We start from the raw sequence: 26,982 nt of genomic DNA, 5'->3' as shown, positions 1-26,982 counted from the left end.
GTTACATCATTTTAAACAGGGGAAGAAATGAAACTCTGTGAATGAGAAGAAGGATGTCTATGTGCTGGGGAGGTAAGATGTGAAGGTAGCGGGCCACCAGTGTTCGTTTTTTCCAATTTGTCTGGCAACCTCATCTGCCTTCCTACATTGACAGCATTATGACTTATTTTGGAAAATAACCTCTTTTCCTGCTCCATACAGATCTGATGGGGTTGCCCCATCACAAGATTCTGCCCCATCACAGGGGTATACATATGATGCAAATTAGGCCAGTCAGATTCTCTCTCCCAGGAATCTGAATTTGGAGCATATATATAGGGAAGGAAAGTAGCTGAGATGGAGTCATCTAGCAGTAGCGCTTCAGAGAAAACAGACCAGAGGTTTGCAACCAAACTGTTTGCAATCAAAGAATCTTAGCTGTTACAAGAAAGGAGAAGCAGTAATTCAGACTATCTTTCAAGGGAAGCTGTTGCACTATTCAGCTCCAATCACTGTTTATATTTATCTAAGTCTCTCTGTTCAAATTTAAAGTTGCTGGTTAAAAAGAAATCTGGTTGACAAATGGACAGAGTTGAGGTTAGAGACAGAACAGAGTGAAGGGACAAGTGTAGGGATGCAGGTCAGATAGGGGTGAATTCAAATAACATAAAAATTCTGCATAAGCATAAATAAATAAATATCTACTGTTCTGACTCTAAAACAAATAGTTATCACTCAATTTTACAAAAAGATGAAATATATTTAAATGGTAAATTCTTATTTTCTATCAATATTCACAACAATAATCATTCATCTAAAAAGGTAGGCTTATTCTTATACTATCAAGTGATTTCGTTTTTATCTATTGCTTATCCCATGGCACATATGAAGACAAAATAATTTTAAGTATGCTCATCACTTTTTCTTCTGTCCTGGTTCTACAATAATACCCAACTCTTACTCCAAGACATTCCTCATAGGTTTTCAGACATCAAAATATAACTTCAGATTATAGCTATAATTGTGAATAAAGCAATTACTAGATAGGAAAATATTTTTATACATAGTACACAAGGTTCAATTAACTTCTTCAATTTTCCTTTCCTTTTAAAAAAAGTATAAAATGAGATAATATCTCTTTAAGGATTTCAATTGAAAATGAACAAAAGCAGAGACATTTATTATTTATGCTTACCTTGCCTTTGTTATTCACTTCAATGTTTTAAGAATTAAGTCTAGTGACAACCTCCATCTGAAATACTAATTTTTCTATTGTTCCTTTGACATTAAATTAAAATTCTCGTTTTTCCTGAAATCGGTTCCCCTTTCATCAGTTCTATTTCTCCCAATCACATTAATCCACCATTTAATTGTTTCACAAATATTTATTAGGTGACTAGTCTATATTAGGCACTTTCCAGGAACTAGGGATTCAAGAATAAACAAGAAACAATTTTTGCCTTGTGGAGTCCCCATTCAGACACATTAAACAAACAAAAGTGATCAACATGGCAACTATTAGAAACAGTGGCAAAAGTACTATCATACATAATAGAGGGAGATGGACTCTCAGATAAAGCTTTATAGAAGAGGTAACATTTATCTTAGCAAAGCCTTCATGGGTGATTAACAGGAAAACAGTAGGATGATTGCTTTAAATAAAAGTAACAGCAATAAGCAATAGCACAGATGTTTTAAAAATGCATAGCATACTTAAGAAATATTCTTTCGTGGTTTAAGCAAGGTGGTGGCTGGGAAGTGGTATGAAATGAAGTTAGAAAGGCAAGCAAGATGGTGAATGCCATGTAAAGATTCCTGTCTTTCTCCATAGCCAATGGGACATCCATCATCAGTGGTTTTTAAGCAGGAGCAGGTTCCTATCGGAACTATGTATACTAGTTACTACTCTTCTGATGACTTGAGTTCAAGATTTTAAAGTCATGTACACTTGGTCACCAAGGACTATATATTTTTCTCAAATGTGTCTTGCATTGGTTACATTCTGTCTAATTTCTGCTGGCTAACAAAACAATAATCCAGATTTTCTTCACCACTAAATAATCTCTGGTTTCCCTTTCTCCATAACATCAATTTTACTTACTAAAAAAGCCACAAAAATTACCTCCCTAAAAACACTACTTTCATCATATTATTCCATTTCTCAAAAAACTGTAATTCTATATAGAAGAAAGTCTGAGCACCAAACCATGGCACTAAGAGCCACCCATCACTGCCTGCACTCCACCTTTCCAATTCCCTCATCCCCAACACAACACCTTTACCCATCGAGCTGGCAGCATAGAGCCAGCAAATTTTATAGTTAAAGACATGATGTTTTAGATGTGCAAGTCCAAATCTTTAATTTTTATGTGACAGTCCTCTTTCCAATAAGCTTACAAGTTCCTTGTCTGTCTTAAAATTCCTTTGTACCTTCCAAAATTCCTTTGTACCTTCCAAATAGTGCTATGACTATTTAAGGTAGTCAATAAAAACCCAATGACCTAAAACAAACTAAAAGTAACATACTATACCTTAGTTTTGTTAACTGAAACATTTCTGCTTTTACACTCATAAATAAATATAAGTAAACCATTTTTTTAAAATAATTAGTTTAATAAATACTGCCAAGACTAGATTACCTGAAATGTTAAATTCTTCATTATTCTCTTACCTATTAGCATGTCACCACTATAGCAAGTGAGTATTACTCTTTTTACATACCTTTCCTTGTTCAGCATGTCTTTCAGTAAATGAATTTATCTCAAAACACCACTGAGATATAATATCAAATGCTGGAACTGGCCAATCCAGACAAGAGGCACTGATGAATGGATGTTCTGTTTGGTAAAATGTTGGCAGAAGTCCCAGGCAGCTGGAAAGAACTGAAAACTCTTCTTCTTCCTTTTAGATATGAAATAGAAAATTCTCAAGACATTTCATCATGAACATTTCCCATTATAGATATTTAAAGTGTCATTCTCATCAATTACTTCTGGATAGTAAGAAAACTTTCTTAACTGAGTCAACTAAATAAAGTGAGGGGAGTAAGAGGAGCAAAGAAGAGAGAAAAGGTTCTGAGCTGTTATATCCTATATTCCCAGAATGTTTCTCTTTGAAATTTAACTTCCAAGTGCCATAGCATCTGCTTCATTTATACATTTATTTTAAAAATAGTGTTTTCACATATCTGATGAATATAGCCTATAGCACCTAGCTACTCTATGAAAGCAAATGTTAATTTGGGGCAAAGGGAAAGTGACTTTTGGTTAAAAAGACATAGACTGTCAGTGTGGATAAAGAAGAACAATAGCGAAAACATGGAATTCACGACAGACAGTGCTAAATCATTTGCCTAGACCCTGAATGGGTGTGAAACAAAGTCAGTTTTAAAAAGAAGGTGGAGTCTGTAAAAACTTGAGAGCTCTAACTGCCAGGTAATCTGAAGCTCTACTCAGTAATAACAGAACCAGTGGAATCAATGATCCAAGGACTCACATCTTGAAAGTTGATTTTTAAAGGAGTTTGTTAGTCTTGTAAACACCAAAATATACCCCCCACCCCTCTTTATTTAACTGAAAATCCATTTAGGAGGCAAGTTAGTCTACTTTCCCCTGTCCACTGGATCAATTAATTCCTAACATCCTTCAAATTCCAGCTCCTCAGGGAAGCCTTTCCTGACCCCACTTAATGACACCTTAGACTACCTAGTTCCACCGAGATAAAATTAGTACGTCTATACTGTGTAAACACTTCAGTTCTTACATTTATACTTTCTACTTTAAAAATAAATTAGCCTGTCCTCTAAGACTGTGGGAGTAGTCCCCGGGAGTAGGGGCTCTGTCCTCCCGGTGCTTGGCACATAGCAGACATTCAACAAACATCTGTTTGCAAAACAACTAATTGTGTGGATTAAGTACAAAAATCTGAAATATGCTATAAAGAAGAAATAAAGGGGAACTCCCTGACGGTCCAGAGGTTAGGTCTCTGGCGCTTTCACTGCTGAGACCCAGGTTCAATCCCTGGTTGGGGTACTAAGATCCCACAAGCTGTGCAGCACAGCCAAAATAAAAAAAGAAATAAAGATGAAAAAGCAAAATGATATGCAGGCTGAAAAAGATGCTGATTTTTTAAATCACTAGAAATGAGGCCACAAATCCCTCATTTGTATAGATACATTAATAAGGCATGTTAAAAACTAACTTTACTGAGGTATAACTTACATACCATAAAATTCACCCACTTTAAGTCTGATGAATTTTGGAAAAGGTATACTCATGCAACCACTGCTACAATAAAGTTTTAGAACAATTCCATCCCCTGAAAAAGTTCCTTGGTGCTCTTCTGCAATTAATTCCAGCCCCTGCTCCTGGCCCCAAACAACCACTTATCTGCTTTCTGCCAACTATAATCTGCCATTACAGTTTGGGGATTTTTAAAAATTCCATATAAATGGAATCATACAGTATGTAGTCTTTTGTACCTGGCCTCTTTCACTTAGCGCAGTATTTTTAGATTCATTCGTGTTATTGCGTGTATCAGCAGTCCATTCCTTTTTAATGCTGAGTAGTATTCCACTGAATGAATACACCACATTTTGTTCATGCATTTGCTTGTTGATGGAATTCTGGGTTGTTGCCAGTTTTTAACTACTACAAATTAGTCTGCTATGAACATTCATATAAAAGTCTTTATGTGGACATAAGTTTTCATTTATTTTGGTAGACACCTATTTATTTGGGGGTTGTACTGTAAGTATGCTTAACTTTTTAAAGAAGCTGTCAAACTTCTTCCAAATTTGACTATACCATTTTGCATTCCCACCAGCAAATGACTGAAGAGTGTCAGGTACTCCAGATCCTCACCAACACTTGTAATATTAATTTCTACTCTAAACAATAATGATGTTGAACAGCTTTTCATGTACTGTTGGTCATTCATATACATTCTGATGAGAAGTGTGCCCTATTCAAATTTTTTGCTCACTTTGTATCTTTTGCTTTTTTATTATTGAGTTCCTGATATATTCTGGATACAATAATTTCTCAATATATTTTTTGAGATATAATTTGTATACCATAAAATTCATCCTTTTAAAATGAACAATTTAGTGAGTTTTAGTATATTCACAAAATTGTGCAACCATCACCCACTATCTAATTCCAGAATATTTCCATCACCCTATTTTCTTAATTTCATTTTCAAATTGCTCATTGCTAATGCACAGAAACACAACTGACTTTTTTTGTACATTTATCATGTATCCTACAACCTTGCTAAACTCGTTTATTAGCTCTAATAGCTTTTGAGAGATTCCTTACAATTTTCCACAAACAAGATCATCTAATTTGCAAACAGATTGTTTTCCCTCTTCCTTTCCAATCTGGATGCCTTTTATTTCTTTTTCTTGCCTAACTGCTCTTTCTAGAACCTTCAATATAGTGCTTAAAAGACAGGAAGAGGGCAGACATCCTTGCCTTATTTCTTATCTTTGTGGGCAAGCTTTCTATCTTTCACTTTTAAATATGATATTAGCTATGGGTTTCTCATAGGTGCCCTTTATCAGACTTTCCCTTCTATTCCTTTTTTTGGTGTTTTTTTTTTTTTTTTTTTTTTACCATGAAAGGGTGTTAGATTTTGTCAAATGGCTACTGAGATGATCATATGCTTTTAAAAAATGTATTCTATTAATATGGTGAATTAAGTTTATTGATCTTTTATTGTTGTTGAGCCAATGTGCATTCCTAGGATAAACCCATTTGGTCATGGTGTATTATCCTTTTTACTGGTAATATTTTATTAAGGCTTTTGCTTCTATGTTCATGAGAGATATGGGTTTGTAGTTTTCTTTTCTCATGATGCCTGGACTGGGTATTAGTAAAACTGGCCTCATAAAATGAGTATGCAGTGTCTCTTCTTCCTCTGTTTGCCAAGAGTTTATATAATATTGATAAAATTTCTTCCTTAAATTTTTCATAGAATTCATCATGATGTTATCTTTGTTGTTATAAAGTTGTTGATCTCATTTTTTGGCAGGATAATAATTGTAGAAGTTTAATAACTAAATCAATTTCCTTACTCAATATAGATCTATTCAAAATTTTCTATTTCTTCTTGAGTCAGTTTTAGTAATTTGTATCTTTCAAAGAATTTGTTCATTTTATAGATGTTATCAAATTTGTTTGCAAATGTTATTCATAATATTCTCTTATGGTTCTGTAGGAACGTTTCCTCCTTCATTCCTGATATTGGTAATTTGTATCTTCTCTCTCTCTCTTTTTTTTTTTTTTCCATAGCAATCTAGTGAGGAGTCTAGTTCCTGGTTAAAAACCTATGTGTGCTTCCCTGGTGGTGCAGTGGTTGAGAGTCTGCCTGCCGATGCAGGGGACACGGGTTCGTGCCCCGGTCCGGGAAGATCCCACACGCCGCGGAGCGGCTGGGCCCGTGAGCCATGGCCGCTGAGCCTGAGCGTCCGGAGCTTGTGCTCTGCAACGGGAGAGGCCACAACAGTGAGAGACCCGCGTACCACACACAAAAAAAGACAACAAAAAACCTATATGTGTTTTTTCAGGTCTAACCACAGATAATCACAAAGGTTTTACTTTGCAGGTCTCATGGTGAAAACTGTCCTCCCTCCACCAGACTTGGCACACAGTCAGTGCACTGCAGTCTCTGAAGGGATCTGCAATCATGGTCTCAGGCCCCCTGGCCAGTCATGCTCTTTCACACATTTACATTCCCAGGCCTGGCGCCTTTATTCCTAGGCCCCTCTATCTGAGGCCTTGGGCAGGGGTCACTTTGACACTTCTGCCAAGGCCAGCTTATTAAGGGAAAAAGCTGAAACCTTTAAGAAACTTTTCCCCACTCTGACTCAGTACCCAGGACTTTTCCACTCCTATCCCTACCCCTTCACCCTCCTCTCCACCTCAGAGTTCATAACACTGCAAAAAACTTCTGTTTGCGGCTCCCTTAACAGATTCCCACATCTGTGCTGATCCACCTGATCCTTAACCGGTACACCATTTCATTCTATGAAGGTGATGGAACGGGGAATCAGCATTTTCTCTGATTTTAGCCTCTTGATTATACTATCACAGTAAGTGGTTAAAGGTTTAACTCTTTCATTTGTGGCTTCCTGCTTTAATCAGCCACTCCAGTACCTAGCAGCTCAGTTCTCTCTCTCCCAGCTCAGCTGAGCTCCTGACATTTAGGTGTATCCATTTTATTGATCTTTGCAAAGAACCAGATTTTGAACTAATTGATTTTCTCTACTGTTTCTCCATTACTATCCATTGACTTCTGCTCTGATTTTTGTAATTTCCTTTCTTTTACTTGTTTTGGGTTTAATTTACTCTTATTCTAGTTTCATAAAGTAACAATTTAGATAAATGATTTTAGACCTGGGCTTCCCTGGTGGCGCAGTGGTTGAGAGTCCGCCTGCCGATGCAGGGGACACGGGTTCGTGCCCGGGTCCGGGAAGATCCCGTGTGCCGTGAAGCGGCTGGGCCCGTGAGCCATGGCCGCTGAGCCTGCGCGTCCGGAGCCTATGCTCCGCAACGGGAGAGGCCACAACAGTGAGAGGCCCACGTACAGCAAAAAAAAAAAAAAAAAGATTTTAGACCTTTCCTCTGTTTAAATATAAGCATTTGAAGCTGTATGTACCTCTCCAAGAACTATTTTAGGGGCATTTCACAATTTTGCTATGCTGTGTTTTCATTTTCACTCAGTTTACGTGTTTTCTGATTTCTACGTGATTTCTGCTTTGATACATAAGTTATTTAGAAGTGTGCTGCTTAATTCTCACACATTTGGGGATTTATATATTTCTTTCTTTTACTGACTTCTAATTTAATTCTGTGTGGTAAGAAAACATGTTTTGTGATTTCAATTCTTTTAAATTTATTGCTACTTGCTTTATGGTTTGGCATATGGTACACTCTGGTGAATGGGCCATGTGCACTTGTAAAAAATATGCATTCTGATATTGTTTGGTGGAGTATTCTATAGATGTCAATTATATCAAGCTGACTGATAGTATGGTTCAGGTCTCATTTATCCCTGTTGATTTTCTATCTACTTGTTATTGATTACTAAGAAAAAACACTGAAGTTTCCAGGTATAATTGTGGATTGTCTATTTCTTCTTTCAATTCTGTCAATTTCTGCTTTATGTAATTTGGGGTTTTGTTGTTTTGTGCATATATATTTACAGCTGTTATATCTTCCTGCTCTATTGAGAGAGGGCATTTATGTTCTAAGGTAAGGCACAAAAACAACCTGAGACAATGGGAACTACTAATGGTAAGAAAATAGCAATACTTTTTCATCTTCTTTATGACAGGATATCCAACAATGGATAAAAATGAACAAAGATCTACATAAATGTATCTTTCCCCCTGGGATTCACAGACTACTTCAGGATTACTTGGCCTCTCATGAAGCAGATGTTGAATCCAAAAGTGGGTCACTAAAATGAAAGAAACCTGAGGAAAAATTTATAAAAGAAGAAAAAAATGAAAGAAAAGTTTCTCATTCCTCCCTATCATTTGACTTGGACAAAACAGATGAGAGTGGCAGATTATTCTACACAAAGAAAAAATAATGAGATACTTTTTTAAAGCTCAGATACTAAATGATTTTCCCAGTCATTTTCATTTCCTAATTATTTTCAAAAGCAGCATGTAACAAGTAGGTCATAGTAAAGAAAACTAAATGGCTCTGCATAAGGAAAATGCTCAACCTTAGGAAAAATATAAATTGAAACAACCTTAAAAAAAAAAAACTACATTGAGCTATTTTACCTAGACCAAAGATCTAGAGGCAAAGATTAAATAGTATGATAACACACTAAGTAGACACAAGTACAGGGAAACTTTCACACATCACTGGTGTTAACATAATTGGTACAACTTCAATGAAAGGCACTCTGGCAATAACCATCAAAACTACAAAAGTATGCAAATGCTGAAACAGCAAATCACTTCTAAGGATTTTTGTGTGTATGTGCATAAACTTTTTTTTTTTTTGGAGTATAATTGCTTTACAAAGTTGTGGTAGTTTCTGCTGTACAACGACGTGAGTCAGCGCTATATGTATACATACATCCCCTCCCTCTTGGACTTCCCTCCCATCGCCACCCCATCCCACCCATCTAGGTCATCACAGAGCACTGAGCTGAGCTCCCTGTGCTATACAGCAGCTTCCCAATGTGGTACATATATACAATGGAATATTACTCAGCTACTTCTAAGAATTTATCCTGCAAATACAATCAAAAACATGCAAAATAACTTGTGCATACTATCATTCATTGCAGTATCATTTGTAAATAGCAAAGGACTAGAAATAACCCAAATGTTTATTAATAGGGGACTAATTAGATACATCCTGGTACATCATACATGAAATATTCTGAAACTGTAAGACAAAATGAGGAAGGTCTTCATGCATTGAATATGAAATGATCTCCAAGATACACTCTTAAGGGAAAAAAAATGCAAGCTGAAGAACAATGTATAAAAAGAGGACTAAAAGAAAAAAAAAATACACCCTCCCCACACACACATATTTCTTGTATATGCATAAAATGTCTCTGGAATAATACAGAGGAAACTGATAGCAACTGGGCAGCAATCAAGTGGCTAGTGAAAGGGGTAAACAGAGATTTTTTTCCATAGAATACCTTCTTGTACCTTTTGAATTTAAAAAAATGTGAATACATTACCTGTTCAAAAAATAAATACTTTTTTTCTATAAATTATTGCAGTGGTATATTTATACTATTTAAAATCTAGAAGTATAAAAAGATACTGTTTTTAAAAAAGTCTCTCCACCATTCTTTTTTCCCTTCTATCCTAATCTCAAACTCACTAACCCAACTCCTCGGTAAGAACTGACCATAATTCTTAACGTATTTTTCCAGAGTATCATACATACACACACACAAGCAAATATGAGTACCATTATTTTTCCTCTATTTTCATTTAATATAAGCACACCTTGCCTTGGGATACTTAATATATTTTTGAGATTTTTCCACATTAGCACATAGAAAACTTTCTATTCTTTTTTCTTCTGCAGAGTATGCCATTGTATGAATAAACCACAATTTATTTAACCAGCTTCTCACTGATGGACACTTGAGATGTTTTCAATTTTGTCTGCTATTCTTGTATGTCTATTCGACTATCAACAAATCAATCACTATATTATTATACTTTAAGAAATGTCTATAGAGTATTCATATTGAGATCAAAGAGAGTATAATATGCAATAAGATAGTGGCTTTTACAGACTTAAAACTAGAAGAAAATAACATGTTCGCCTCAAAAACTGATTTGTGTACTAAGCAGCAGTATAGCTCAGATGTTAATAGTACAGATTTGGCATCTGGACTAAATGTGCTTGAATTCTGGCAGCTTTACTTACTAGCTGTGAATCTTGAGCAAGTCATTCATCTTTCTGTGCCTGTTTTCTTGTCTGTAAAGTGAAGATTGTAACAGCTACCTCATAGTTTTGTGAAGCTTAAATGAATTTAAATGCAAAGCACTTAAAACAATGCTTAGCATGTAGTCAGTGTACAATAAATGCTAGCTATCATTATTACTCGAAGAGAAACTACTTTTGACAGATAGAAGAAAGACAAAAGAATTAAAGGAGATATATTAGAGCAGTGGTTTTTCAACTTTGGAGGGTGGGTGGATAATCCACCTATAATAAACTGATAACTATTTTCTTCCAAGAAAAATACACATACACAAACAGTTTACAAACAATGCTATGGAATTCAAAAACGACCTCCAGTCCCTCTGTTAATAATTCCAGAATTAGAGTTTAAATAAGAGAAGATGCAATTAAGTTGGAGCAAAGATAAAGAGAACCACATGAGTTACTAAAATCAGCCCCAATATGGTACTAGAAATAGTGTCAGACTAAGATATTTAACTAAATAAGGAAAGTCTAATAGATTTGTGTGGAGAGCAGGCTTCTGTGTCAGAACATGTACCAGGTACCATTCTTGATGATGTCCCATGGATAACAAAATGTTTGTTTAAAAAGTGTATTATTGGGCTTCCCTGGTGGCGCAGTGGTTGAGAATCTGCCTGCTAATGCAGGGTACACGGGTTTGAGCCCTGGTCTGGGAGGATCCCACATGCCGCGGAGCAACTAGGCCCGTGAGCCACAACTACTGAGCCTGTGCATCTGGAGCCTGTGCTCCGCAACAAGAGAGGCCGCGATAGTGAGAAGCCTGCGCACCGCGATGAGGAGTGGCCCCCACTTGCCACAACTAGAGAAAGCCCTCACACAGAAACGAAGACCCAACACAGCAAAAATAAATAAATAAATAAATAAACTCCTACCCCCAACATCAAAAAAAAAAAAAAGTGTATTATTAAACTCAAGAGCGTCCTGGCTATTAGAAATAATCACTGAATTCATTAGCAAGGTGGCTAAATATAGAAGATTAACGTTCAAAAATTCCAACTGGATTTCTCCATTTTAGCAACATATTGGAAAATGTAATTTTAAATGATTCCATTTACAATAAAACAAACAGACATACACAGGAAACTTTAAAAGCATTCTCTTTGGGGTAGGGCATAAAAAAGGATACTGCCTATTACTTTCACTGTTCAAAATAGTACTGGACATGCATTAAGACAACAATAGAGAAATAAAGATTTGAAAGGAAGGGATGATACTGTCATTATTTTCAGATGATATGATACACAGAATACCTAAAAGAATCAACAGGCAAACTACTAGAATTAATAGAGAGTTCAGCAAGTGCCCAGTCACAAGAACATACAAAAATCAATAGTATTATTTTATACCAGCAAGGAGTAATCAGAGAATGTTACAGAAAACAAGATATCATTTAAATAGAAACTAAAACCATAAAGCCTCTAGATTAGCTTTATAAAAAATACCAGACTTTAAGATGACAATTTTAAAATTCTATGAAAATATTAAAAGAAGACCTGAATAAATGGACATAAAAACTATGTTCAATGCCTTAAAACGATAATTCAAAGCGGTTCTCATCTAACAGCTTGTAGGAGTTTGGAAAGATAGTTACAAATTGATATAACATTTATATATAAGAATAAAAGTGCATATATAGCTAACCAGCAAAAAATTTTAGAAAAAAGCATTTGGCAAAAAGATATTAGAAGGAAAAAAAAAAGTGAAACTCACCCTGCCAGATATAATGTCTATAATAAAACCATTGTTAAGAGTGTGCTACTAGTATAGGAACAAATAGGTCAGTAGTATACAACAAAGAACCCAGAAATATAGAAACATGTTAGCATAGGAAATTAGTATGAAAAAGCCAGGTTATTTTATAAATAGATTATTTTGTAAATAGTCTTAGGAAAACTGCCTCATCAAATGGAGAAAAAATTAGATCTTTACTTCATACCTTACTACAAAATAAACTTCAGATTAAATGAAAAATATAAATGTAAAGACAAAACTATAAAAATAAGAGAAGAAAATATAAAATAACTTTATAATCTCAGACTGGAGAAGGATTTTAAAAATAAGATTCCAAAAGCACAAGTCATAAATAAAAAAGTGATAGCTCTGACGACATTAAAATTAAATATTTCTGTTCCACAAAGGGCAATACAAAGTCTGTTAAAAGATATCATCTGCAGGGCTTCCCTGGTGGCACAGTGGTTGAGAGTCCGCCTGCCAATAGAGGGGACACGGGTTCATGCCCTGGTCCGGGAAGATCCTACATGCCGCGGAGCGGCTGGGCCCATGAGCCATGGCCACTGAGCCTGCGCGTCTGGAGCCTGTGCTCCGCAACGGGAGAGGCCACAGCAGTGAGAGGCCTGCATACCGCAAAAAAAAAAAAAAAAAAGATATCTGCAAAACTGACAAAGCAATAGCAAGATAGTGACAGAAACCCCAATTTTTTTAAATGCTCAAAGAATAGGAATAGGAAATATACAGAGGAAAATTTAAATGTCTAAAAAGTACATGGACTGATGATCAATTGCATTTATATTAGAGAAACGCAAAGTAAATTAACCATACGCATATACTTTATCCCCATGTGACTGGCAAATATTAGAACACTGGATAATAAAAGTGCTAGCAAGTATAGGGTAGAAAACAAGAACCCTCACACAAGGCAAATGGGAGTGTGAACCTTGAGCAGCCATGTTAGAAGGCAAGGAGGCAGAATGTATCCCATACATACATAGGCAATCCCATAGCTAGCTAGGTATAGAATCCAGAGAAAGTTTAAAAGTATACAAAACATTAGGTTCATTGCAGCAGTTTATTTTTTTTCATGGTAGCAAAGATTTGAAGGCAGCCTAGATGTTCACCAATGAGGAGTAAGTAAAATGTGGAATACACATATATTGGAATACCACTATGAAGAAATAAGAAAGAATTATCTCGAGCTACATGATTAGGTTTAAATGATATAATATTTAGCACGAAGAAAGTAAGAAAGATACAAGATTTATAGCACAACCAGTTATACAAGTTAAACAAACACAAAATAACACTATATGCAGTTTATATTGACATATACATTACTTCTGAGAAGTAAGGGATAAGATATCATGTGGGGAACAAAGGGAGAATAATATTAGAGGCACTATACTTAGTACGCCAAAGCTGAGGAGTGTGATCAACTCAATTCCGTGCATATGCACCTCCATCTTTCCTCTCAAAATTGAAAAGATAATTTCAGTTAAAGAAGTCAACAAGGGGAACAATATAAATACTATCAGATGAATGTGGTAAATTCTACCTCTAACTGACTTACTAGCTTAGATGTGTCTTCATCCTTCAGTTTCCTCACTGTAAAGTGAAAACCTAGTTTATAAGCTAGTTAAGAAACAGCCAGCCATTATAAACTGCTTTGTAAATATCTTTGAACAAATAAATGTTTAGTCCTTTCTCCCCCAAATGAAACAAAGGGCTATGAATGAATGATTCCTGAGTTAACTTCAAGAAATAAAGAAGAAAACATTAAGGGAAAATTGCTGAGTGAGTAGATTTGCAATTAGAATCAAAGGGAGCAAAAGAATAAATTTTAATAAAAATTTTTTGGATAAAAGTATGAGATATGAATGGGTGAAACAAAATACACCAAATGAAAGAAAGTGACATAAAGAAAAACATGTCAAATCCACAAAAGTTAAAAGTAGGCATAATATTATACCCATCTATAGCATACTATCATGATTAATAGAAACAAAAAAGCCAAAGTGAATAAAGTAGAAGAGCAAGCAAATATCTAACTGTATATTTATTTCTATATTATATATTCATGTATTTCTATAATTATATACATTTTTATGTATTACATATATACTTAAAAGCAAAAAAAGATTACACAGATGACAGAACTCTAAACAGATATATTCACTTCAGGTGAATATATCTACTTAACTCAAATAATCCAACCAACCCCTCAAATTGAATATATGCAAAATACTTTCATCTCGGCCCACACAAAACTGCTCCATATTCCTCCTCCATCAACTGTACCATAACGGTTCAAATCTCCCAGGCTCAAAAACCAAGTACAGTATGCTTCCTTCTTCTCCCTTGACTCCTACATGTTCAACTAGCTATCAAATCCTTACTATTTCATCTCCGAAATCTTTAATTGCTTCCTATCCTCTTTTATTTCTAATATTTCCTTTCCCAACTGGCTTTCCTGTTCCTAGTCCCTCCAATCCTCACAGCTCACAAAATGTCTTATATTGGAATGAGGTTTCATGCTGAAATAAAATTTGAATCATGTCACATTTTTGTCCAAAAACCTTTCAGTGGTCCAAATTCCTTTCATGTGAAATTCAAGACCCACCACAATTTCCCCTTAACCTGTCTTTCTGACACTATGTCACACCATTCCTTTTCATGCCTCCTAATAGATAAATTTCTTCCTTGGTCTAAGTATATTCCCAGTGCTCTACTATAGGCATCGCTGTACACCCAAGCCTTGGACTAATTTTCAGTGCTCAATACTAGAGCTTCTGCTTCCAGGTACTTCTCAGTTTATGGGAGAAAAATACCCTCCAATAAAAACAAATGACAACATAAACCAAGAATACAAGAACACAAAGGTAACAAGAACACAAAGAACCACAGCCTTTGCTTTTTAAATGTGAAGAAGGCAAAGCTGATGAAGGAAGTAGTAAATTTTGTTTGATTAACCTTCTCTATGCTTCACATGCCAGAAGGAAACATGCTTTTAAGTTCAAATTTAAAAATAAATAACTATGAAAGAAACTATCTAATGGATGAATATTTTTAATTTGTTCAATATCTTAGAATTCTAAATAGAATGTTTTGGGGACAAATGTGCAGAGTTTATCTTGAATCACTTGATAAAAACCAAGCAATCCAAACTATTTAATGCAATGGTCAATTATTTAAGAGAGAAGGAACCATCAACAGCTTAATTCTGATATACCGCATGCAGGCTTCAAAGACCATAAATATAAGTGACTTAACTCTCACATCAAATTCCCTGGAAATGAATGGCAGATAATGTCAGGGACATAATCCTATAAACACAGTTTGGTTTACTTACCTTCTGGTTTCCAACTCTGTCACTTTCTTGCCTACTCACACTGACCCACAGTTTTACAAAATAGATTAAACCAGTGATAATTCATTCATCCAAGTTTTAATTGGCTACAAATTGAATATTTTGCAATTCTAAAATTACATAAATGCCATCAGATATTCAAACAACCAGTTTGCTGGCCAACATAACATGACACCCTTTAAAAAGGATATTAAATGCCAATGACGATTAGTGATAAATATATTAATATGAATACTATCTTCTGTTCAAGTACTGGGTGTTTATTACCACAGATCTAATCCGAAACTCCTCTAATGTCAAATATTAGTAATATTACCATAAAAATGGGTAGATGTCAACAAACACAAAAGTAACAATAATAGTAAATATTCTAAATATTAATTCCTTTGAGTTAGACTAACATATACTTGTATGACAGTTCTGGATATATAATAGATATAAGTATTATATGTCAATATATTTTTAAAAATTAGATAATTGTTTAAAAAAAAAAAAAAGGCTCCCTACTCTCTACCACAAATTATACCTGGCAGCTAGGTAAATCTTCCCCAAAAAGGTGGTGCTGAAGAAGGCTGGTGATTCTGAGGAAATGTAAGCAGAAGTCCTGTAAGTATTTTTCCGTGGATTCAGGAGACCAAGCAATAGGGCTAATCTAAAGTTAAAAAAGAAAATCAGAACAATTCGTTCTATAATAGACATAACAAACAGTAATATTCATAATGGCAAGAAAATCTAAATTTTTAAATAACCACTACATCTGGTCATAGAGAACATACCGTTGCACACTCCTGCGTTCCTTCTTCATGGTATAACTTTCCTTTAGATAGTTCCCTTATCACAAAGCTCAATAAGACTTCATAAGACTTCTCTGCATCACATGTATTCTGGAAAAAATTAAAAATTAATTCCATTAGTCACTGAAAATTACAAAACCATTTACATCGGAAAGAATACCTTTTAATGAGTAAAGTATAATCATGATTTCATTACTTTTCAAGCATGTAACTTCACTTTCTCAAAATCTGTGTACAACAGTACACCTCTGGATTCACAATGAATTTGGATAGGTGATGAAAGCTATTCCAATACTTCTTTAAAAGACAGCATATAAGTTACATAATATATGTGTAAATGAACATATCTATATCATATCTTTTGTCCCAGTAATTCTCACTCCTGGAAATTCTTCCTAAGGAAATAATCTAAAGAGAAAAGAAGAACTTTATGCCCATGACATTCACTGAAGCATTATAATAGTGAAAAATTAGAAATGACCAACAGAAGTGAAGCAATTATTGCACTTGTCTGGTTAAGAATCCACCTGCCAATGCAGTGGACATGGGCTTAAGCCCTGGTCTGGGAAGATCCCACATGCTGTGGAGCAACTAAGCCCATGCACCACAACTACTGAGTCTGTGCTCTAGAGCCCACAAGCCACAACTACTGAAGCCCACGAGCCTAGAAGCCGTGCTCCGCAAAAAGAGGAGCCACTGCGATGAGAAGCCCGCTCACCGCAACAAAGAGTAGGCCCCGCTCACCGCAACTAGAGAGAGTCCACGCACAGCAACGAAGACCCAACGCAGCCAAAAATAAATACATAAATAGATTTATTTTTTTAAAAAAGGTGAAGCAGTTACCTAAATTATGCAATACCAGAATATTTTATAGGCAGTAAATATGACAAATTTGAGCTACAGAAAAAAGTGTTTATAGGGTGGTGTGCAAAAAACTAATAGAAGTATATATATGCTCGTTACAGTGATAAAATCATACATGCATGAACATAACATGGACCCCAAATTTTTTTCCTTTATAGTTTTACTCAAATTCCTTGAATAGAATTTGTTAAAACACCTTAATGTAAAAATAAATAGGACCAGGCTTCCCTGGTGGTGCAGTGGTTGAGAGTCCGCCTGCCAATGCAGGGGACACGGGTTCGTGCCCTGGTCCGGGAAGATCCCACATGCCGCGGAGTGGCTAGGCCCGTGAGCCATGGCCACTGAGCCTGCGCGTCTGGAGCCTGTGCTCCCCAACGGGAGAGGTCACAACAATGAGAGGCCCGCGTACCGCAAAAAATAAAAATAAATAAATAAATAGGACCATATGTTTATTACAGAAAACATTAAATAACAATCTACAAATTAAGCTTAATGACTATACTTTTTATAAGAAAGGAAAAAAATGGCTATTTATAAATTTAAATTTATTTCAATAAGGTTTTTGCACATAAAGAAATACACTTTTTATATTCACTGAGATATTAAAAGTTGTTGCAAATTACAGGAAAGTATAATCTTAAAGTAATAAGTTTGTTGTGATGTTTATTCATTATTTTTAATTTTTAAATTTTTTATATTATCTTTTATTATTTATTTATTCATTCGTTTGTTTATTTATTTATTTATGGCTGCGCTGGGTCTTCGTTGCTGCGTGCGGGCTTTCTCTAGTTGCAGCAAGTGGGGGCTACTCTTCGTTGCGGTGTGCGGGCTTCTCATCACGGTGGCTTCTCTTGTTGCGGAGCATGGGCTCTAGGTGCGCGGGCTTCAGTAGTTGTGGCTCGCGGGCTCGTAGTTGTGGCTCGCGGGCTCTAGGGCACAGGCTCAGTAGTTGTGGCGCACGGGCTTAGTTGCTCCACGGCATGTGGGATCTCCCCAGACCAGGGCTCAAACCCGTTTCCCCTGCACTGGCAGGAGGATTCTTAACCACTGCACCACCAGGGAAGTCCCTAACTATATTTTTTAAATAGTAAAATATAAGAACTGAGTAAACACTATGGGATATAAGTTTATCCTGAATTTTTAAGGCCCTAATAGTCAGGACCACAGAATTTGTTGTTTGATGATACTGTCTTTCTTTCTCACATGTTATTGTGCTCTCTTCAACTAGACTGTAAATTCCAAAATGTCAGGAACTATGCTTTATATCTTCTATGTCTCCCTTTGCATAACAAAACTCTGAGCAATAATACCTGGTGGTTAATTGATGGAATTTATTTTGGTAATGGAGTTTTTGACCTTGGAACTTGCCTGGATGTCTCTCTTTTAATAATCAATTCTTTGCATTATTTTTAAATTACTCCTCTGCTTTCTGCCATATCATGCAGCCATGTAGTGTTATCATGTCCTGAATAAACTATAAAAAGTCCCTGACTCAGCAACTGCTATCCTTGTATCATGTGACCCACCCCACCCCTGCCTAATTAATCAACAGGATGATCACTTGCCAAATATGATGACCTGCAGGTTACATATAATTTACAAGAATCAATATCCCACTGAATATCAAAACAGCAACATGTTATGTTTTTAGAATTGATTTAATCAGAGTAGTTCTTGAATAGGCAATTCAAAAGAAAATATTACCACAATTTTGCTGCTTATTAATCAATGTGACATATTTAAAGTTGTGAAAATATACAGGACAGCCTAAAAGCCTAATTCAATATACTCTTTTGAGTAAAAGATTTATAGAGCATAACAACAGAAAAGTATTTCAAGTATAATACTTTCCAAATTATGGGGGAAATATCCTCCAATAAGAAACAAATGATACTCAGATCACCCAAGCAAGTTATTGAGCAATAATTATTTTTTAAATTATTATTATCAGATACATTTTAAGTATTTTTTTTTTACTTAAAGGAGGTACTATATCAGATCAGAAAGTCAAATATAATGTAGTAGTCACTGTTTTGTATTGAGAACTCTTCCCATTAGAAGAGTATTAGATAAGAAAATAATTTTATTTCATACATAAGAAGTCTTAGAAAACTATATTTTATATAAGCAATATTTAAATACAGCAAAGAGTAGGCTCCTTGGTAAAGCTAAGAAGATAAGCTTTAAGAAGTAAAGCTTTTCTTTTTTTTTAAATAAATAAAGCTTAAGAAGAGGATTTCTGGGTGAAATTTCATGGATGAAAGACCCAGGATCATGATCAGAAGAATCCTGTGGGAGAAGTGGCAGAAGTATGTGAGTTAAATAAAGAAAAGAATTAAGAGTTGAGAGATGCAACAGATGCTGTTTTGGGTAGATGCTTTGTCTAAACTATAGTGCTTCTAGGGACTTCTCTGGTAGCACAGTGGTTAAGAATCCACCTGCTGATGCAGGGGACATGGGTTCGAGCCCTGGTCCGGGAAGATCCCACATGCCGCGGAGCAGCTAAGCCCATGTGCCACAACTACTGAGCCTACGCTCTAGAGCCCACAAGCCACAGCTACTGAGCCCGTGTGCCACAACTACTGAAGCCCGCGCACCTAGAGCCTGTGCTCCGCAGCAAGAGAAGCCACCACAGTGAGAAGCCCGTGCACTGCAATGAAGAGTAGTCCCCACTCACCGCAACTAGAGAAAGCCTGTGTGCAGCAATGAAGACCCAACAGAGCCAAAAATAAATAAATAAATTTATTTAAAAAAAGAAAAAATTATAGTGCTTCTTAAACTTTTTGGGGTGACAGGCCCTTTGAGTATATGCTGGATCCTATGGTCCTACTCCCCAAAACAAAACAAAGGGAAAGGACCCCAGATTAAGAAATCCTGGTATAAAAACTCTTAACAGAAATTCCACTCACCGAAAGATCACAATTATACTAACTATAATGATGATTTTTCCAAACAACTAAACCTCATTATCAAATTAACTCTAAAATCCCTTTGAAAATAACACAGTACCTATGTATTTTATTTTACCAGATTAGATCTGTTTTCATTGGAATTATCATACCTGAGGATAAGGAATTATAAGGATGAAATGAATGAGACTCAATGAAGAAAGAAAACAAGGAAGGGAGTGAGAGGAGGAAAGAACTAAAGGAAGGAAGAACTAAAGGAAGAAGGAAAGTTTTTAAAGGAGGAATGAATGATACAGAATAATTACAGAAATTACAGTGATATTTCATTATTCATAAATATTATTATTTATTATTTATTTATTTGCGGTCCACGGGCCTCTCACTTTTGTGGCCTCTCCCGTTGCGGAGCACAGGCTCCGGACATGCAGGCTCAGCGGCCATGGCTCACGGGTCCAGCCGCTCCGCGGCATGTGGGATCTTCCCGGACCGGGGCACGAACCCGTGTCCCCTGCATCGGCAGGCGGACTCTCAACCACTGCACCACCAGGGAAGCCCCCATAAATATTATTAGTTACAATCCTATATACCTAGATGTTTAGATTTATGGTAGAAAAAGCTAATAATGTGGCAAACCAACCTGCAGAATATCATAATTTTTTGTTTTCATTCACTGAAGCAATTTATATGGCTATAAATTTCTAATTTATGTTCTGATAAGAATCTGCCTTATATTAAATGTTTTATTATTTTTAAAAATAGCTAACAATGATTAAATTGAGAAAGAAAACTGACAGAAGTTACCTAAATTACTTCATGTTCCTTCCATCATAGATTTACAATTGTCTAATTTTCTGTCAGTAGGTGTCATTTTAGTGAACAGTCAGATGAATAGATTTAGACCCAAACTATATCAGAAAATGTTTTACATGTGTACTTTTTCATGGTTAGACAACTTACTAAAGAAACATTTAAACAATGACACAGCATAGAAACCTGTTACACCTGATTTGAATACAAACAATCCCAATATCAGATTAGAGTGCACTCAGAGAGACTAAAAGAATATTTAGAAAAAAGAAAGATAATTGCAGAAGGCAAAATTATCCACAAAACAACTAGAAACAAGGAGGAAAAAATCACTGAAGGAAAAGACAGAAATTCATTTTGTTATTTCAAATAACAGAATTTTAGAAATAGAGGGGCCTTATAAATCATATGTTCTTAATTTCTCATTTACCTATGACAAGGCTGAGGTTCAGAGAGTTTTTATGTCTTGAACAAAAAAGTAATATCTTTATTTAGTGGCAGGAACTTGGCCTAGTACTCAGGTTCAATGGCCAACAACCAGTATCCCTAAATTAAGATATAACAAACTTCATAATGATACTACATTAAATTTCTGTACACATAATCATGATTTGGGACTAAACTAGTGAAAAAAGTGAAGGTTATATTGAATACATTTCATGTATCAATATCTATAATTGGTTTTCTCTCCTTTAATACAAGTAGATATGATTTTAACAGAAACTTTTCAATGAGGTTTAAAACTTCTTTAAGAGTCTATAAACCAAAGAAAAGGTTCAATTTACACTATACTTATTATTTTTTCCTACCAACTTCCCCAAATAAACAGGGAAGTAATCTTCTTATTTCACCTATCTCTACGCCAAACTATTCACTCAGTTGGTTCCACAGTGTACAGTTGGCTCCAAAGTATACTTTGGTATACATAGGATACTTTGGTTCCATAGTGTCCCATTTGTTTTCAAGCCACTGAAAATACTTACATTTAACTAAACTTGCAGAATTTTTCTAAATTGTTCATGTAATTTTAACTGAAAGAGAATGCCTTTAAATTTACTAAGAACTTATATATCTATATATTTTTAAACATGGGAAAAAAGTAGTTTTTAAAGAGGTATAACTAAGAAAAGGCCAGGATTTTTAAATCTAGAAGTGGTGAGTCAAAAGCAATCTTGGATTGTGATTGGGGATGAGGCAAGGAAAAGATGACAGATAAGTAAAACAGGTAAGCCTACATACATTTTATTACTTGCTAATTGTGTTCATACAATTTTTATAACTTCTTTAAGTTTAAGGCTTGCAGCAAAAACAAAACTGTCCAGATACAAAGGGGAAAAGGTCAACATTTAGAGATAGATACAGAAGACCTCATTGTGCAAGGAAAACATTTTTAACTTTTATAGCCTGAAGGTGCTCCATTTCCAATTAAAATACTGTTAGTAACTCATTTTGTGGACTTCCCTGGTGGTGCAGTGGCTACGAATCCGTCTGCCAATGCAGGGGACACAGGTTCGAGCCCTGGTCCGGGAAGATCCCACATGCCGCAGAGCAACTAAGCCCGTGCACCACAACTACTGAGCCCACGCTCTAGAGCCCGAGAGCCACAACTACTGAGCCCACGAGCCACAACTACTGAAGCCTGTGCACCTAGAGCCTGTGCTCCACAACGTGAAGCCACTACATTGAGAAGCCCACACACCGCAATGAAGAGTAGCCCCCGCTCGCCACAACGAAGACCCAACGCAACCAAAAATAAATAAATCTATTTTTAAAATTATTAAAAATAACTCGTTTTGCCTTTCAAACGTCTAATCTCATTCATTCATATCACCAACTTAAATAAATTCACCTAACTACTAAATAACAAATTCAGACAAGACACTAACCTTTTTGAGAGCTCCCGTGTGTTTCCAGGCTGACCTATCGTCCTCATTGCATTTAACTGAAAGTGCCACAAGACCTTGCGTGTACAATAGGGTAAAAAGCACCTTTACAATGCAGGTGAAATGGTCTACAAGAGAAAGAGAAGATCATTATTTCTTTGGAATCTAGAAATTTTGTACTCAAGATAATTTCACAAATACATGACTTTCCTTGCATGTGTAACTGGTTTTTGTTCAACACTTAAGTAATAAAATAACAATGTGATATTATATTTTCTGCCCAACAGATCTGAAATTATGAAATCAAATTCCCTTTATTCATCTACACAATATGCCAATAAGAGGCTTTTAGCAGAATGAAAAGTGTGCTCTGTTTCAACCTCAGAATAACTGTGTACCCTTGGCAAATCCCCTTACTGGGCATCATGTGCTTAATAACAATGTCTGGGAGTCTGAGTGTTTAAAACCAACACTTTATCTGCTTCTAATTTGATATATATCTTATAAAAAATAATACAATACAATATAGAACTTCTAAAGTAAAAAAAAAAAATCCCAATATTTTAAGTACTCTAATTGAATTTTAAAACTCAATGAAAACTATAACAGTGCAAAACAGTAGTAACAATACGTAAAATGCCTTGCACATATTAGGTACTTAATAAATGGTAGCTTAGTCATCATAATTAACGTTTATATACAGCTAATAACTTAGAAAATTTCTTCAAATGTCTCCTTTCAATCCTCGTTAACAGTCTCAGTTGGACAATTGAGTTTCAAAAGATGTGCCTGTGACAACAAAGCTAATAAGCACCCACGTCTGAACTTGAATCCACACAGTTCAGTTATCCCTTCTATTATATCATGCTACTCCCCTAGTAAATAGTTGCCACCACTTAATCAGTTGCTAAATTCAGAAACTTGTAGACATCCTTGATACTTTCCTGTCTCTTTCTCCCTACATTAAAACAATCACCAAATCCTATCAATGTTTTTAAAATATCATTCAAGTCAGTTCCAACACCCCGGACCATGCTTCCATCGTTTCTTGCCTAGACCTATAAATTCCAGCCTAAACAGTTGTGTTGGGGGGTTCCCAAGACCACTTCCGGATTTGATGATTCACTAGGAAGACTCACAAGACTCAGCATATAGTCCTATGATTTATTACAGCAAAAAAAACAAAAAAACAAAGTAAAAGAGCAAAAGGAACAGGCATATTGGGTTAAGTCCAGAGGAAACTTTCAAGAGTCCTCTCCCTGCAGAGTCACACAGGATGTGCTTAATTCCCCCAGCAATGTGTTGCGACAGTACATGTTAAATATATACCAGGGAAGCTCGTTAAGAAACTCTGCCCAACGGAGACTGCGGGTGGCGGAGCGGGGGAGCTTCAGAGCAGCGGAGGAGAGCATAGCAACAGGGGTGCAGAGGGCAAAGCGGAGAGATTCCCGCACAGAGAATCGGTGCCGACCAGCACTCACCAGCCCGAGAGGCTTGTCTGCTCACCCGCCGGGGCGGGCGGGGCTGGGAGCTGAGGCTCTGGCTTCCGTCGGAGTGCAGGGAGAGGACTGGCGGCGTGAACACAGCCAGAAGAGGTTAGTGCACCACGGCTAGCCGGGTGGGAGTCCGGGAAAAAGTCTGGACCTGCCAAAAAGGCAAGAGACTTTTTCTTCCCTCTTAGTTTCCTGGTGCGCGAGGAGAGGGGATTAAGAGCGCTGCTTAAAGGAGCTCCAGAGACGGGCGCGAGGCTAACACCGAGGCGCGGCTAACACCGCGGACCCCAGAGATGGGCATGAGGCTAAGGCTGCTGCTGCCACCACCAAGAAGCCTGTGTGTGAGCACAGGTCACTCTCCACAACTCCCTTACGGGGAGCCTGTGCAGCCCGACACTGCCAGGGTCCCAGGATCCAGGGACAACTTCCCCGGGAGAACGCATGGCGCGCCTCAGGGTCATGCCGGCCTCTGCCGCCGCAGGCTCGCCCTGCATCCGTACCCTACCTCCCCCCGGCCTGAGTGAGCCAGAGCCCCCAAATCAGGGGATCCTTTAACCCCGTTCTGTCTGAGCGAAGAACAGACGCCCTCCGGTGACCTACATGCAGAGGCGGGGCCAAATCCAAAGCTGAGCCCCTGGGGGCTGTGAGAACAAAGAAGAGAAAGGGAAATCTCTCCCAGCAGCCTCAGGAGCAGTGGATTAAATCTCCACAATCAACTTGATGTACCCTGCCTCTGTGGAATACCTGAATAGACAACGAATCATCCCAAATTGAAGAGGTGGACTTTGAGAGCAAGATTTATTATTTTTTCCCCTTTTCCTCTTGTTGTGAGTGTGTATGTGTATGCTTCTGTGTGAGATTTTGTCTGTATAGCTTTGTTTTCACCATTTGTCCTAGGGTTCTATCCGTCCGTTTTTTTTTTTTTTAATTTTTTTCTTAATAATTATTTTTTTATTTTAATAACTTTATTTTATTTTACCATACTTTATTTTCTCCTTCCTTCCTTCCTTCCTTTCTTTCTTTCTACTTTTTCTCCCTTTTATTCTGAGCCGTGTGGATGAAAGGCTCTTGGTGCTGCAGCCAGGAGTCAGTGCTGTGCCTCTGAGGTGGGAGAGCCAACTTCAGGACACTGGTCCACAAGAGACCTCCCAGTTCCACGTAATATCAAATGGCGAAAATCTCCCAGAGATCTCCATCTCAACACCAACACCCAGCTTCACTCAACGACCAGCAAGCTACAGTGCTGGACACCCTATGCCAAACAACTAGCAAGACAGGAACACAACCCCACCCATTAGCAGAGAGGCTGCCTAAAATCATAATAAGTCCACAGACACCCCAAAACACACCACCAGACGTGGACCTGCCCACCAGAAAGACAAGATCCAGCCTCATCCACCAGAACACACGTACTAGTCCCCTCCACCAGGAAGCCTACACAACCCACTAAACCAACTTTAGCCACTGGGGACAGACACCAAAAACAACGGGAACTACGAACCTGCAGCCTGCAAAAAGGAGACCCCAAACACAGTAAGATAAGCAAAATGAGAAGACAGAAAAACACACAGCAGATGAAGGAGCAAGATAAAAACCCACCAGACCTAACAAATGAAGAGGAAATAGGCAGTCTACATGAAAAAGAATTCAGAATAATGATAGTAAAGATATTCAAAATCTTGGAAATAGAATAGAGAAAATGCAAGAAACATTTAACAAGGACCTAGAAGAACTAAAGATGAAACAAGCAACAATGAACAACACAATAAATGAAATTAAAAATACTCTAGAAGGGATCAATAGCAGAATAACTGAGGCAGAAGAACGGATAAGTGACCTGGAAGATAAAATAGTGGAAATAACTACTGCAGAGCAGAATAAAGAAAAAAGAATAAAAAGAATTGAGGACAGTCTCAGAGACCTATGGGACAACATTAAACGCACCAACATTCGAATTATAGGGGTTCCAGAAGAAGAAGAGAAAAAGAAAGGGATGGAGAAAATATTTGAAGAGATTATAGTTGAAAACTTCCCTAATATGGGAAAGGAAATACTTAATCAAGTCCAGGAAGCACAGAGAGTCCCATACAGCATAAATCCAAGGAGAAACACGCCAAGACACATACTAATCAAACTGTCAAAAATTAAATACAAAGAAAACATATTAAAAGCAGCAAGGGAAAAACAAATAACACACAAGGGAATCCCCATAAGGTTAACAGCTGATCTTTCAGCAGAAACTCTGCAAACCAGAAGGGACTGGCAGGACATATTTAAAGTGGTGAAAGGGAAAAACCTACAACCAAGATTACTCTGCCCAGCAAGGATCTCATTCAGATTTGATGGAGAAATTAAAACCTTTACAGACAAGCAAAAGCTGAGAGAGTTCAGCACCACCAAACCAGCTTTACAACAAATGCTAAAGGATCTTCTCTAGGCAAGAAACACAAGAGAAGGAAAAGACCTATAATAACAAACCCAAAACAATTAAGAAAATGGGAATAGGAACATACATATCGATAATTACCTTAAATGTAAATGGATTAAATGCTCCAACCAAAAGACACAGACTGGCTGAATGGAGACAAAAACAACACCCATATATATGCTGTCTACAAGAGACCCACTTCAGACCTAGAGACACATACAGACTGAAAGTGAGGGGATG

The 26,982-nt window shown here is 36.7% G+C and overlaps 1 protein-coding gene across 8 annotated transcripts in view; it reads right to left on the bottom strand.

The window, feature by feature from the left end:
- Positions 1 to 26,982, bottom strand: part of UBR3 (ubiquitin protein ligase E3 component n-recognin 3) — a 233,013-nt gene that overhangs the window by 6,243 nt on the left and 199,788 nt on the right. For 7 of the 8 annotated variants that reach the window (XM_033423543.2, XM_033423538.2, XM_033423540.2 and 4 more), the window contains 4 exons: positions 22,825 to 22,949; positions 16,341 to 16,448; positions 16,091 to 16,216; positions 2,701 to 2,880 (listed from right to left, as the gene is read on the bottom strand). In XM_033423543.2, coding sequence (XP_033279434.1) covers positions 2,701 to 2,880; positions 16,091 to 16,216; positions 16,341 to 16,448; positions 22,825 to 22,949 — 539 coding nt within the window. Of the gene's footprint in view, positions 1 to 2,700; positions 2,881 to 3,129; positions 6,463 to 16,090; positions 16,217 to 16,340; positions 16,449 to 22,824; positions 22,950 to 26,982 lie in introns of those variants that run through there. The other variant, XM_049712251.1, reaches the window with a different exon arrangement.

Source organism: Orcinus orca, chromosome 7 (genome assembly GCF_937001465.1).
Source record: "Orcinus orca chromosome 7, mOrcOrc1.1, whole genome shotgun sequence".
Taxonomy (NCBI): domain Eukaryota; kingdom Metazoa; phylum Chordata; class Mammalia; order Artiodactyla; family Delphinidae; genus Orcinus; species Orcinus orca.
The sequence above is the reverse complement of the archived record's forward strand: the minus strand, read 5'-3'. Positions and strand labels throughout refer to the sequence as shown.